The sequence below is a fragment of the Balaenoptera physalus genome, assembly GCF_965194825.1.
Source record: "Balaenoptera physalus genome assembly, chromosome: 5".
Taxonomy (NCBI): Eukaryota; Metazoa; Chordata; class Mammalia; order Artiodactyla; family Balaenopteridae; genus Balaenoptera; species Balaenoptera physalus.
In genome coordinates, this window is record NC_138884.1 from 74,241,325 (window position 1) to 74,257,082 (window position 15,758).

General features: G+C 42.4%; 1 protein-coding gene and 1 pseudogene across 2 annotated transcripts in view; one reads left to right on the forward strand and one right to left on the reverse strand.

Annotated features, from left to right (window-relative positions):
- The window catches only part of LOC309662079 (small ribosomal subunit protein uS17 pseudogene), an 80,085-nt pseudogene extending 78,804 nt beyond the window's left edge, over nt 1-1,281 (forward strand). The window contains exon 2 of the transcript XR_014268391.1: nt 611-1,281. The product of XR_014268391.1 is annotated as a small ribosomal subunit protein uS17 pseudogene (transcript). The remainder of the gene's footprint in view (nt 1-610) is intronic.
- Nucleotides 1-15,655, reverse strand: part of SPMAP2L (sperm microtubule associated protein 2 like) — a 68,146-nt gene extending 52,491 nt beyond the window's left edge. The window contains exon 1 of the mRNA XM_082464512.1: nt 10,164-15,655. Coding sequence (XP_082320638.1) covers nt 10,164-10,647 — 484 coding nt within the window. The 5' untranslated portion in view covers nt 10,648-15,655. The remainder of the gene's footprint in view (nt 1-10,163) is intronic.
- Between the last annotated feature and the right edge of the window lie 103 nt (nt 15,656-15,758).

Consider the following 15,758-nt stretch of genomic DNA (forward strand, 5'->3'; position numbering starts at 1 on the left):
TAACGTTGGAAATGAGAACTATTTCTAAATTATATCATTGATTTTAATGTTACTTTAATTTTATAGGTATAACTAAATTAACAGAATTCTAAATAAACATTTGTCTATCTTTCTTCCTAAAAGTTTATCTATTCAAATTGGCTAGAGTTTTTCCAAATTTCCTTATATTCAAGAATATATAGTAATCTCATTTTGGCAACATCTTGCTGTATCAAATTAAGCAGCTGTATTAAAATCCAGATTCTCAGCACTATAATTCTCATTTCACTAGGAAGGAAACAGACATGCAGCTATGACAAAACCAGAAGTAACCTCCTAGTTTAGTGCCCTTTCCAGTGGCATCAAGCTCCCTCCCCTACTAACTATGCGCTCAAATTGAAATCCCCAGTATGTGGGTGGAGCCATGACTCGGGCAAAGCCGTGTTCAAGCATTCACATTTCTTTGGGGGCAGGGACAGGATTTCAAACATCCAATCCATCCTTGGGGCAGATCTACCTGAGTAAAACTCCAGTATCACTCCCTGTTCCTAAAATATTTCCCAGCTCCTTTTTCCTAGAGAGTAACAGCAGTGCTTCTTTTCTCCATTCTCCATTCTTTTCTCCTGTATAGCCACTGCAGTATTTCACAGGCTTTGGATCAAACTAACAGGGCTTTGAATGCTGGTCCCACCACTACATGCCCACAGACAAATGCCAAGTCTCAGATTCCTCATCTGTGAATTGAGGATAAAAATACTTTGCAGAACCTTTTTTCAGGCAGCTTGGAAGATGGTGGACATTCAGACTGAGCATGTCTACAGAAAGCAACTGATCATCTTTCAAAATAAGAACAGGGTCCTGCTTGGAGAAACTATCAAGGAGAAGCTCCCGCAAGACAACAAGAACATCAGTCTGGGCTTCAAGACACCAAAGGAGGCCATTGAGGGCACTTACATTGACAAGAAATGCCCTTTTACTGGTAATTTCTCCATCTGAGGGCGGATCCTGTCTGGCTTGGTGACCAAGTTGAAGATGCAGAGGACCACTGTTATCTGCCGAGACTACCTCCACTACATCCGAAAGTACAACCACTTCGAGAAGCACCACAAGAACATGTCCGTGCACCTTTCCCCCTGCTTCAGGGACATCCAGATCGGTGACATTTACACAGTGGGTGAGGGCTGGCCCCTGAGCAAGATGGTATGCTTCAATGTGAAGGTCACCAAGGCTGCTGGCACCAAGATGCAATTCCAGAAGTTCTAAGACTGGACCCCTGCCCACTGTGCCAAACAAAATAAAATTATTTTCCCAGTCAAAAAAAAAAACAACTTTGCAGGGTGATACAAGAATGGGAGATAATTGTACATAGAGGTAGAGGGTCTGGTTATGGTTGGACTGAAGGCCACATCACTCATCTGGGCTCTAATTACATATTTTGTTATATTTATGTCTATATCATTTCCCTAGCTTGTAAACACGTGAGGAAAGACTGCTTTATTTTGTACTCCTCACAGCACATAACATACACAGTTGAATAGATAGACAGGCCCACTATTTACAAAACACTATAATATCTATTGAGCACTTACAATGTGCCAAGCACTGTGCTGAGCTCCTTCCCCTCATTATCTTCCTTACTTCCCTTGTCACCCATAGTACCTAGCACAGGTAGAAGTGTGGTGGTGAAGTGGAGCAGGGTGTGGGATTGCCTGCCTGGGCCCAATCTCTGCTCTGTTATTGTGTGTGTGGCCTTTGGCAAGTCACTTACCTCCTCTCTGCCTCAGTTCCCTCTTCTGCAAAGTGGGGACACAAATAGTACTTACTTCAAAGGGTTGTTTTAAAGATAAAATGAGATGGTGTTATATATGTAGGACACTCAATGGACATGTTACCGTGAGCTGAATAACGACTGGATGAATCTAGACAACGTCCGTATGAATGACTTTTATGCGTAATTCGTCTCGACGTTCTAAGCTTTGGACTAGAGAAGGGTCACGATAAAGTCCCTGTCCTACCCTCAAGCAGCTTGTCTTTCAGGTGGACAGACAGACAATAAGCAGGTGAACAATTTCAGACGGTGGTGAGTACCGGAAGAAGATAAACTAGCATGATGTTCACTGCGTGGAAGGAAGGGGGCACCTAGTTTAGGGAGATAGTAACACTAGATAGTGATCTAGTCTTCGGAGGAAGTGACACTCTACCTGTGGAAATGAAAGACAAGAAAGGGCCAGATGTAGGAGAGGGGAGAAAGGGAAATGAGAGAGGAAGAGCATTTCAGACCAAGAAACAGCAAGTGTGAAGGCCCTGAGGTGAAATTAAGAGAAAGGCGCAGCAAGACAGCAGTGAGGGTGGCTGGAGGGAAGGGAGCAAGGAAAAGGAGAGCAGGATTTGTGGTGAGGCCAGATCACAACGAGCCCTGGAAGAGTTTGGCTCCTATTCTAAGGCCAACAGGAAGGAGCCTCTAAAGGATTCTGAGCAGGATGATGAATAGCATCTCCCTTTAAGAGATAATCAGAACTTTATGGCTGTGTTATGCCCTTTAGATGTTTGTATTTTATTCTGTAGCAAACAAACCACACGGCTCCTGCTGCCCCTGGAGCCAACAGTGGGATGATCTGGCTTGTGCTCCAAGCCGTCTGATGGGGAAGGCTGCCATCTGCTGGGAGGAAGCATGATTAAAAAGCTGTTGTTCCCTGACGGGGACTGAGGCACTCCTACACAGGGATTCCCGCTGCATGTAGAAGTAAAGCGTTTTGTAACACGATAAGGATGAAATATCAGAGTATAACTACTCTCCACTTGCCCTCTACCCTGCCTCCTTAAGGAGCCCATGTGTGAGCTGCTCAGCCTCAGGTTCGAACGGGATACCACTGACCTATAAAGGAAAGGCAGGGAACGCCTCTCAGGACAGAGCTAGTGGGCACAGGAGGGCAAGAGAGGCAAGCTGCAGCTTGAGAGAAACAGGAAAGGTATTTGTGGGGAACAGCTGTCATGGTGACCGTGACTTGGGAAGAGATGTGCCTCAAGAACATTTCAGCAGGATTTTCTCTGTGTTAGATGGTATAATTCCCTGGAAGGTACTTCGGTAAGACCTACATTATGTCTCAAAGCTTTCTGAAGTAAAATTTGTGCTTGTTTTAGGTGCACTATGGTTTTGAAGACTAGTCTTAAAGCAGTCCAGGTCTATGCTGGGTATGACCATGTAAACAAACATTGGGATGTTCTCTGACACGACAGATTAAGCTATATAATCATTACTACTATTCATTCTTCCTCAATCCTCTCCTAGGCACAGCTCCCCACTGCCTTAGCTCACGGTCATTTGGGCAAGAGATAGGAGAATGCGGGAAAGGGTTTTGCTTGAGGGTGAGAAGGCAGAGGCAGGAAGAGGGCAAGCCCTTCCATCTGGTTCAACAACAACAAAAACTGGGACCTCCATGCAAACTAGAGCTCAAAAATATCACATCACCAAGCTAACTATTAAGCTGTGTCTCCTCTCACACCCCCTCGGTCTACACCTTTGTGACTTTTTTCTCTTGTTTCAAATATATGTTTCATGTTCATTTTCACCCAATTTCATCCGTGTCAAGATAGCACTGGCAACTGAGTAGGCACTAAGAAAGTTGTGTTTATAACTCATACCATACACCAGGATAAATTCTAAATGGATCAAAGATTTCAACGTTTAAGAAAAGAAAACCCATGTTGAATTCTTTCATCACCTAGAAGTAGAAAAAGACCTTTCTAATTATGATTCAATACAGAAGCCATAAAAGAGGTCAGCATTGCCATTTAACTCAGAAAAATGAAGTGACGGTCCTATAGGACACTCAAGTCCATTTACTTTCTATGCCATGGATGTGTTGAGGATGTGTTTGGCCTCCCCAATCACACTGACAGTCCTTCAAGGATGGGATCCACATCTTATTCATCTACAGCTCAGTGCCTATGCTCTGAACATAGTAAGTGCTCAATAAAGTTTAACAGTGACAGTGATGATTAGTGACAACACATTAGTAAGGTGTTAGAATGATGGAACTTACTCTACAATATACATTTTTTAAATGTGCACACAACCAAACTGCCATGTCTCAGTCATCTCAACACCCTCACAGGACACAGAAGAGTGCCTTAGTATATTCTCAGTAAACGTCTTTCATATGAAGGAATGTTTGTTGAGTGAGAGGGGCATGGTGACATGCTGACTAAATATGGCCTAATGTTTACATTATTTTATGTAAATAATATATAAATATACTCGCTGCTTATTGAATTAACATAAAGACTTACTGGAATTTTTAACAAGGAAAATCTAGAAGATAAATTGAGAAGATAGAAGCTTTAAAGTAGTCCTTTGCTTTCTAAAGCAAAGTCTGAAAACTTTCTAGACTGGGACTTCAGGGGGGCTACTGTGGGGCAGCAGACAGGCAAGGCCCTCTAAAAGGTAGGCTTTCCCACCCTTTAAAAACATGGGCTGAGATCTGAACAGGAATTAACCATGAGATGATCCTAGGAAAACAATAAACATCTAGGGAGAGAAAACCACCCATGCATATTCTGAAGCAGGAGCAAGTATGGGATTGGCCTTTTAGGGGAACAGAAAAGAAGCCAGTGTGACTAGGGCAGAGTGAGCAGGAGGGAGAGTGGTAGGGAGTGCGGTCAGAGAGCCCGTGGAGCTCTAGAGACCCCTACAAAAGGTTTGGGTTTATCCTAAGAGCAATGGGACGCCACAGGAAGGATCATATAGTAAGGGAAAGATGTGATCCAATTTGGCTTTTTAAATATCCCCTCTGGCTAAGGTAGTAAAGACCTGAAAGGGGACAAGAGCAGAAGCAGGGAGACTACTCAGGAGGAGAACATAGAAATCCAGGTGAGAAATGACTGTAACTGGGATGAGTGGGATGATGACTGTAAATGACCGTAAGTAGCAGAGGAAATGAATGAATTCAGGAAATGGTCTGGAAAGAAAACAAACAGAACTTACATTGGATGCACTGGATTTGAGGGTGAAGAAAAAGGAATCAGGGAGAAATAGATTTTGGCGGGGTGGAGGGGGGAATCTTCAGCTTTCAGTTGGAAGACTGAAGGAGGAACAAGATTGGGAGGAAAATCAAGACTTCTGTCTCAAAGCATATTCTATTTGAGATGCCTATGATATATCCAAATGAAGATGTCCAGTAGGCAGTTTAATACAAAAGTGTGGGACTTTAAAAACATGAGCAGACCAAAGAGTGTATTTTTGGCAGAGTGATCTGGTACACCTTTGTAAGGAGGTGACAAATACTTGAGGGAAGAGTGTCCTGGCAGAGGAAAAAGCAAGTGAAATGATCGAGGTGGGAGCAAGGAGGCTCATGTGGCTGAAGAGCAGAGACAGTGGGGAGAGTGGTGGGACACGAAGTTGGAGAGGCAGGTCAGATCATGTGGGCCTCGTACGCTTACTTAGGACTTTAGACTACAAACTCTGCAAGATGAGAACCCCCTCTGGAGAGGTGAGAGCAGGAGAGTTGTGTGTAATTTATGTTCTAAGGGATCCCTGTGACTGCCACATGAACCATGAACTGGTGGAAATGGTATGGGGAAGGCATGAATGTGGCAAGAGTGGAAGCTGCTGCAGCAGACCAAGCAAGAGATGACAGTGGCTTACAAAGGTGATGAAGGCTTGGATGTTAAGAATTGTCATTGTCATGACATATTTCAAAATTAGGGTTTGCTAATGGCTCGGAGGCAAAGTGTAAGGGAAAAACGGGTGTCAAGAATGACTCCAACGTTTTTGACTTGAGCACCTGGCTGAATGAATTGTGGTGCCATTTGCTAAAATGGGGAACAATGGAGGAAGAGCAAGTTTGGGGGCAGAAGTAAGAGTTCAGTTATGGATATGTTAAATTTTACATTTCTACTAGATATTCGAGTAGGGTTGTTAAAGAGACAATTGGTTACAAAACTCTGGAGCTCAAGAAAGAAATGGAGGCTGGAGATAATTTGGGAAGTCATCAGCATACAATTAAATCCACAGAACTGATGACATCATCCAGGGAGCAAGGAAAGTTCTAAAGAATCTGAGAGAACTGAGCCATCGCCCACTTCAACCTAGAGGCTGGGAAAAGAAAGATGATCTAGCAAAGGAAACTGAGTCAGGAACATTCAATGAGGTAGGATGACAATGAAGTGGTATCCCAGAAGTCAAGTAGAGAAAGACTTCTAAGAAAGAGGGAGTGAATGTGTCAAACAAGTAAGTTGAGGATGAAGAATTAGCCATTGAATTTGGCAAGGCAGAGGTCATTGTGACCTCAACAAGAGCAACTTCAGCTAAGTAGAGGGGATAAAAGCTTAAGTCGGTTCTCAAGAGAATGGGAAGAGAGGATATGGAGATAATAACTCATAAACAACTATTCTGAGGAATTTTCCTCTAAAAAGGAGCAGAGTATAGGAGTGGTTCCTGGAGGGGTACATGGGGTTAAGGGAAGGTTTGGTTTCTTCAAGTTAGGAGTTATCGCTGCATGTTCACGTGCTAATGGGAATGATCCAGTGGAGAGGGAAATAAAATGATGCAGGAAAGAGAGGGGCTAATATTAGGAGCAAAGAGCTTAAAGTTAGGTGGAATAGGATTCAACATACAGGTTGAGAGAATGGCCTCTGGTAAGAACAAAGACAGCTTGTCTATTATTAACAGGACAAAAGGTAGAGTATATATGTATAGATCCTGGTAGTTTGATAGGTTCCACGTTAGCAAATGAATTGATTAGGGAAATGTAGTATGATTGCCATACAATCACTGAGAGCAATGAAACCACACTTGAAGTTCAAGGTCATGGATTTAAAGATCAGTCAACATAGTTGTTTGTTTTCTCTTGTCATCTTTTTTTTTTTTTTTTTTGCATCTTTTCAAGTGCAGGCAAGAATTGGATTTAACTAAGCAAGAATGATAGAGGGAGAGACAAGGGAGCTAATATTTGCAAGGAAGTGATTCCATTGGTAGACCATGGACTATAAGGTGAGTAAGGAGAGACAGAAGGACATAAGGTAGTAAGTGATATATAACGAACAGTTGATAGCATCAGTGGATTAGAGGTCCCTTTGAAGCTGAAGAATTGAAAGGGTACAGGAGGAGTAAGTGAGCTGGAAAGATAGACGTGCTTAGAGATTAGAATGCTTGAAACAGAGATTTTGGAAATGATACAGCAATTGACATTATCAAAGGCTAATGCAGTGGGGGTCTAAGATGCAGTGAAGGATCCCATCATTCAAACTGAAGAGGTCAAAGAACTAAGAAGGCAAATGGATCACCTATACTGAAATATCCACATGTGACAAAAGGGTTGGCGGTGGGAGAAAGACAGTAAACTAGAGCAGTTTCAATGGAGTGGAGGAGAAAGACGCCTAACTAGGTGGGTTGAGGAGAGAATGGCAGGCAAGAAAAAGGAGTCAGTGAGTACAGATAACTCTTTTGACAAGCTCTGTAGTGACTTGCAGAAAAATGCAGAAAAATGGGGCTGATGGTGTGAGAAGGAAGGGTCTGAAGAAGACATGGGGTTAAGGGTTATTTCAAGATAGAAGATTCTGCTCAACATCATTAATCATTAGAGAAACGCAAATCAAAACTACAATGAGGTATCATCTCACACCAGTCAGAATGGCCATCATCAAAAACTCTAGAAACAATAAATGCTGGAGAGGGTGTGGAGAAAAGGGAACCCTCTTGCACTGTTGGTGGGAATGTAAATTGATACAGCCACTATGGAGAACAGTATGGAGGTTCCTTAAAAAACTAAAAATACAACTACCATACGACCCAGCAATCCCACTACTGGGTGAATACCCTGAGAAAACCATAGTTCAAAAAGAGTCATGTACCACAATGTTCATTGCAGCTCTATTTACAATAGCCAGGACGTGGAAGCAACCTAAGTGTCCATTGACAGATGAATGGATAAAGAAGATGTGGCACATATATATACAATGGAATATTACTCAGCCATAAAAAGAAACGAAATTGAATTATTTGTAGTGAGGTGGATGGACCTAGAGTCTGTCATACAGAGTGAAGTAAGTCAGAAAAAGAAAAATAAATACTGTATGCTAACACATATATATGGAATCTAAAAAACAACAACAAAAAAATGGTCATGAAGAACCTAGGGGCAAGATAGGAATAAAGATGCAGACCTACTAGAGAATGGACTTGAGGATACGGGGAGGGGGAAGGGTAAGCTGGGACAAAGTGAGAGAGTGGCATGGACATATATACACTACCAAATGTAAAATAGATAGCTAGTGGGAAGCAGCCGCATAGCACAGGGAGATCAGCTCGGTGTTTTGTAACCACCTAGAGTGGTGGGATAGGGAGGGTGGGAGGGAGGGAGATGCAAGAGGGAAGAGATATGGGGATATATGTATATGTATAACTGATTCACTTTGTTATAAAGCAGAAACTAACACACCATTGTAAAGCAATTATACTCCAATAAAGATGTTAAAAAAAAAAGATAGAAGATTCTAGAGTATGTGTGTATGTTCATGGGTCTGATTCATTAGATAGGGAGAGACTGATGCTGTTAGGAGAGAGAGGGGATAACTGCAGGAACAAAGGTCTTCAGGAGACAAGAGTGGAATCCAAAGCACAAGTGGAGGCTTTTGCTTCTCATAGAAAGAGGCACAATTCTTCCCTGAAATATGAGAAAAGACAGAATCCATGGGTGCAGATTAGAGGAAGGCAATAGATTAGTGGTAAGAAAATAAGGGAGTTCATGATATCACGTCTATTTTCTCAAGTGTGAGGCAAAGTCTTCAGCTGTTTGGGGTCAAAGGTGTGAAGGCTGGAGTAGAGTAAAGAAGGCATTTAGTCATCTCACTGATTAGGATAACTAATTTATTAGGTGAATAAAGTGGGCTTGCTAGGCAGTGCCAAGTGACCAGCTGAGATCTGTGGTCATGAAATTGAAATAAAAGCAGTCAGTATGATTGTGTGATTTTGTACAGGAAGAGTCAGCTGCTCAGGTGTAGGCAGAGGGTGGATGGGTGGGCTTAACCAGGGTTGAGGTTTTCCCAGGAGAAGTACGGTGAACAGCCAAAGAGCCAATGGGGTGGTGAAGATGTTGTAAGTAAGCAACTGACATGACAGACCATAGAATCAAGGCTGATAAAGACAAGTCAAGGAGAACATGAGATAAAACGTGGTCAGCCAAGGAACTGGAAGCCCAATGTGGACAAGGAATTGTTCTGGGTGGAGTCATCAATGAGAGGCCATAAGTGAGCTGGATGTTTATACCCAAGTCCCATCAGTCCTGTTAGCTTGTGAACTTGGTGATGACTGAACATATAGCAAGCACTTAATAAACATACTCTTTGAATTTTTGCTCAATGAGTGTTTTGTTACTCCATCTTTAAAAATGTAATAGCATTTATTGAGCACCACCATGTGCTAAACACTGAGAAAACTATCCTCCCTTCAGGGATCCCTCCCCTTAGCTGAGGAAAACGATAGTGATATAACCCAAAATCTTAAGTGCCATAATAGAGGTATGTTCAAAGTGGCAACCCAGAGGACTGCAATGACTAACTGTAGAGAAGCCTTAAGAAGGGCTTCAAAAACAAGTGACAGTGATTAATCGAGGACAGCTAGTGACAGTGACTAATCAAGGACAGCTAGAAAGTCCCCAGGTGGAGAGAGAGCAGAGTGAAGAGATTGTTTCATCACCAGAGTCTCAATTTCCTATCAGAGCTTCTTGAGGTCCAAAGACAGGACACTGTAAAACAGCAGGTAAATGACACAAGTGTTATCCTCCTTTGAAACAAAATGAGGGAACTTCCTTGGTGGCACAGTGACTAAGAATCCACCTGCCAATGCAGGGGACACGGGTTCGAGCCCTGGTCAGGGAAGATCCCACATGCCATGGAGCAACTAAGCCCGTGAGCCACAACTACTGAGCCTGCACTCTAGAGCCCGTGTGCCACAACTACTGAGCCCTCGTGCTTAGAGCCGGTGCTCCACAACAAGAGAAGCCACCGCAATGAGAAGCCCGCGCACTGCAATGAAGAGCAGACCCGCTTGCCGCAACTAGAGAAAGCCCGCGCAGCAGCGAAGACCCAGTGCAGCCAAAAATAAATAAATTTATATATATATAAAAAAAGGGTCCTTGCAGGCAAACCTTCCCATTAGAACCCCCAGAGGGACCCCCAACACCTACCTCTCAGGGAAGATGGCGGAAGCCGTGGCGGGAATCTGGTCAGCAGAGACGGGGAGACCATCACGCCAGCTCTGGGAAGCAACTCGACTTCGTGGGGCTTGTGGGGCTTGTGGGGCTTGTGGGGCTCGCGGGGAGCGCGGGGCCCCTGGGGCTTATGCGGCTCGCAGGCCTCACGGGGTGGATGAGGCTTGTAGGGTGTATGGGGTTTGGGGGGCCTGTGGGGCTCACAGGGTTGGTAGAGCTCATAGGGCTCGTGGGGCTCGGGGATCTGGTGGGGCTCTGCACACGCCTCGGATTCGCCTGGCTGGTCTTGCTCGTCGGCCTCCTCGGGTAACTCCGGCTCCTCAGACTCCTCAGGCTGCTTGTGCACGTCAAATATCCTGACTACAAAGGGCTTCTGGAGGGCTTCGGAGCGAGCGGATATTTCTGCCGTGTCATGCCCATCGGACAGCCCAGAAGAACTGGAAAACTCTTGGCTCTCCATTGGCGGCCCAGAAGCTCCTGCTGGACGACGGCCGGAGGCTACTCGCCTTCTAGAAGATGGGAGAGGATGGGCGGGCGGCCCGCCCTCCGCGCCCCGCCCCAGCGCGCCCCGCCCCAGCGCGCCCAACCCGGACGCGGCAGCGGCGCGACGCCTCTGGGCCCCTCCCTGCACGTTCTCCGGTTGCCAAGAGGACGCGCCAAGCTGCCAGGGCCCACCTGCGCCCCGCCCCTTAGAGAGGAGACACAGGTGAAAAAGAGAAAGGCGGCGGGCCCCTGATCAGCTGTTTTTGCTTCCCTTACTTTAAGTCTGTTTCTAAGCGCATACACTTGCGTGTAGGATCATTATATCTTCTTGCAGAGTTGACCTCTTTATCATTATGTAATTCCCCTCTTTTAAAAATTTATTTTTCCAGTTTTATTGAGAAATAACTGACATACATCCCCGTATAAGTTTAAGGTGTACAGCATGATGGTGTGATTTACATGTATTGTGAAATGATTACCATGATAAGTTTAGTTAACATCCATCCTCTCATACCAATACAATAAAAAAAATTTTTTTTTCTCCTTGTGATGAAAATTCTTAGGATCTACTCTCTTAACAACTTTCCTATAATGCATACAGCAGTGTTAACTAGAGTCATCATGTTGTAGGTTCCATCCCTGGTGCTTATTTATCTTATAACTGGAAGTTTGTATCTTTTGACCACCTTCCTCTAACCGACCCCCTCCCCCCAATCCATATAACCACAAACCTGATTCCTTTTTCTGAGTTTGGTGTTTGTTTAAATTCCACATATCAGTGAGATCATATAGTATTTGTCTTTCTCTGTCTTATTTTGCTTAGCATAATGCCTTCAAGGTCCATCCATGTTGTTGCAAATGATAGGATTTCCTTGTTTTTTAATGGCTGAATAATATTCCATTGTATGCACGTTTGTATGCATGTATATACATATATATATACACTACAAATTCTTTTATCCATTCACCCATCCATGGACACTTAGGTTGTTTCCATGTCTTCACTACTGAAAATAATGCTGCTAGGAACATCGTGGTGCAGATATCTTTTTGAGTTAGTGTTTTCATTTCCTTTGGATATATTCTCAGAAGTGGAATTGCTGGATTATATGGTAGTTCTATTTTTAATTTTTTGAGGACCCTCCATACTGTTTTCCACAGTGGCTGTACCAATTTACAATCCCACCAATGGTACCACAGATTCCCTTTTCTCTACATCCAAGCTGGCATTTATTATCTTGTCTTTTTGATGATGGCCATTCTAATAGGCTTGGGGGGATACTTCATTGTTTAACTGGCATTTCCCTAATGAGGAGTGACGTTGAGTATCTTTTCATGTACTTGTTGGCCATTTATAGATCTTCTTCAGGAAAAATGTCTGTTCAGGTCCTTTGCCCGTTTATTTTTTCTGCTATTGAGTTGTAGGAGTTCTTTATATATTTTGAATATTAACCCCTTGTCAGATATATGGTTTGCAAATACTTGTCCCATTCCATTGGTTGTTTTCTCATTTTGTTGATGGTTTATTTTGCTGTGTAGAAGCTTTTTAGTTTGATGTAGTCCCACTTATCTTTTATTTTGTTGCTTGTGCTTTAGGTATAATTCCCCTCTTTATCTTTGATAACTTTCATTATTCTCAAATTTTCTCTGTCTGAAATTAATATAGCTACTCCTGCTTTCTTTTGATTAGTGTTGTATCTTTCTTCATTCACATAATTTTAATCTGTATGTCTCTTTATATTCAAAGTGAGTTTCTTGTAGGCAAGAAGTGAGTTTCTGGATCTTTTATTTTTTAATCCACTCTGACAATTTCTGTCTTTTAGTTGGTGCATTTAGACCACTGACCTTCAAAGTGATTATTTAGTTGGATTAATAGCTACCATATTTTTACTGTTTTCTATCTGTTGTCCTTGTTCTTTGTTTCTCTTTTTGTCTTCCATTCTTTTTCTACCTTTTGTGGTTTTAATTGAGCATTTTATTTGATTTCACTTTCTCTCTTTTCTTGGCTTATCAGTTATAACTTCTTTTATTTTTTTTAGTGCTTGTCCTAGAGTTTGCAATATACATTAACAACAAATCCAAGTCTACTTTCAAATAACACTATACCACTTCACAGATAATGTGAATACCTTATAATAACTAAATAATCCAAATTCCTCCCTCTCATCCCTTGTATCATTGCTGTCATAACATTTATACACACATATAAGCATACATAGTCAAATATAATGTTGCTATTGTTATTTTGAAGAAACTGTAATCTGTTAGATCAATTAAAAATAAGACAAATGAAAGTTTTAATTTTACCTTCACTTATTCCTTTTCCAATGTTCCTTTCTTTATGTAGGTCCAAATATCTGACCTATAGCATTTTCCTTCTGTCTAAAGAATTTCTTTTTAACATTTCTTGCAACACAGAAGTACTGGCAAAAAATTCCCTCAATTTTTGTCTAAGAAATTTTTCTCCTTCACTTTTGAAGGATTTCACAGGGTACAGAATTCTAGGCTAACGGTTTTTTTTCTCTCAACACTGTGAATATTTTACTCCACTCTTTTCTTGTTTGCATGGTTTCTGAGAAGCCTAATGTACTTCTTATCTTTGATCCTCCATAGGTAAGGTGTTTTTTCCTCTGGCTTCTTTCTGGATTTTTTCTTCATCTTTGATTTTCTGCAGCTTAAAAGTGATATGCCTATCTATAGTTTTTTGTTGTTGTTGCTGTTTTTTTTGGGGGGGAGGGCATTTGTCCTGCTTGGTGTTCTCTGAGCTGCTGGGATCTGTGGTTTGGTGTCCAACATTAATTTGGAGAAATTCTTACTCACTGTTTCAAATATTTATTCCATTCCTTTCTTTTCTCTCTTTCTGGTTTCCCATTACACACATGTTGCAACTTTTGCAGTTGTCCCACAGTCCTTGTATATTCTGTTCTGTTTTTTTCTAGTCTTTGTTCTCTTAGATTTTCAGTTTTGGAGGTTTCTATTGCGATATCCTCAAGCTCAGAGATTCGTTCCTCAGCTATGTCCAGTCTTTTAACAAGCCCACCAAACACGTTCTTCATTTCTGTATGGTGCTTGTGGTATCTCTTCTGTATTTTTTGCCTTTTAGTATGTCTTGTAGTTTTTCTTGATAGCCAGGCATGATGTACTGGGTAAAAGGAGCTGCTGTAAACAGGCCTTTAGTAATGTGGTGGTGAGGTGTGGGGAGAGGGGGAGTGTTCTATAGTCCTATGATTAGGTCTTAGTCTTTTAGAGACTAAGTGCCTCTGGACTGCAAACTTAAGTCTTAGTTTTCTGCCCTTTTAGGTGGAACAGAATGTCTAGAGTGGGCTGGAGTTGGGTATTTCCCCCAGGTCAGTTAGGCTCTGGTGATAACCCAGCAGGCTAGGCTCTGGTTAACTAGTTTCCCCTGAGGGCAGGCCTTGTTAAGAAGGACAGAGTGCTCTGGCATATTTCAAAAATTTTTTTCCCCTCCCTTGGAAGCACCAGGGGATTTCTCTCCAATATTTATTATGGGAATCTGGTCAAGGTCCTGGAGGTAAATCTCAAATAATTGGGGGCCCCTCCAATGACTGGGTTCCCCTAGAGTTTTTTAACTTTCAGATTACTCCACTTTGAGCAACCAGCAATTCATCAGTCACCGTTCCGTTTGTTCTACCCTGGGGTCCCCATGGGGAATTTCCCACTATAAGTCTCTGCTCTGGTAAATTGTTAATCTCTGTATTCTCCTGTTGCTCCCTCCAATGCTGATATTTTAGTCTGTTCAGCTTTTTAACTTGTTAGAAGGGAGTGGTGGCTTCCAAGCTTCTTACATGCTGGACTCAAAACTGGAAGTCCTTATTTTCTTAAAAAAAAAGATCAAGACAGGACACTAAGGTTCGAAGTTGGATTTATATCATGTCTGTAGGTAAATAGAGTTATCACTTTTACAAAATATTTCTAGTAAAGAAAGCTTATCTATATAAAAAAGCTAAATATCAAGAATTTAAAAAACAAATCCCTAAGGTGTTCTTCTTTTAGTGCAATAGTTTCTTAAAAAGAAGCCTTTCTGGGGCTTCCCTGGTGGCACCGTGGTTAAGAATCTGCCTGCCAATGCAGGGGACACAGGTTCGAGGCCTGGTCCGGGACGATCCCACATGCCATGGAGCAACTAAGCCCGTGCGCCACAACTACTGAGCCTGTGCTCTAGAGCCCGAGAGTCACAACTACTGAAGCCCGCACGCCTAGAGCCCATGCTCCGCAACAAGAGAAGCCACCGCAGTGAGAAGCCCGTGCACCGCAATGAAGAGTAGCCCCCGCTCGCCGCAATTAGAGAAAGCCCACATGCAGCAATGAAGACCCAATGCAGCCAAAAATAAATAAATAAAATAAATTAAAACAAAAAAAAAGAAGCCTTTCCTAAATCTTTCTGAAGCTGTTAATTTATGTTTCTATGTGGGTTTGATAGTGCTTACCTTTCTTATTGCCCTATCCTGATATTTCTTTCCCTACAGTGTTAAACGGATCCACTTAAAGGAAAGACACCTGGATTTTTACTTGAAAAGAGAAAAGTTATTAAAATATTTTAATGTAAATCTCATTTCATTGAGAAACTACAAATGGAATGAATGCTTGCTACTGTTCACTTTAATTTGGTTGATTAAAAATCCAAATCCCAGGAATTCCCTGGTGGCGCAGTGGTTAAGAATCCACCTGCCAATGCAGGGGGCATGGGTTCAAGCCCTGGTCTGGGTAGATCCCACATGCCAGGGAGCAACGAAGCCCATGCACCACAACTACTGAGCCTGCGCTCTAGAGCCTGCAAGCCACAACTACTGAGCCAATGTGCCACAACTACTGAAGTCCATGCACCTAGAGCCCATGCTCTGCAACAAGAGAAGCCACCGCAATGAGAAGCCCATGCACCACAACGGAAAGTAGCCCCCGCTCACCGCAACTAGAGAAAGCCCGCATGCAGCAACAAAGACCCAATGCAGCCAAAAATAAATAAAAATTTAAAAAAAAATTCAAATCCCTCCAAATACATTGTTTTACCAATATTTTTAAAGTTCAAGATATAAATAGAGATCCTCTTAATCAATTAACATTATCTTA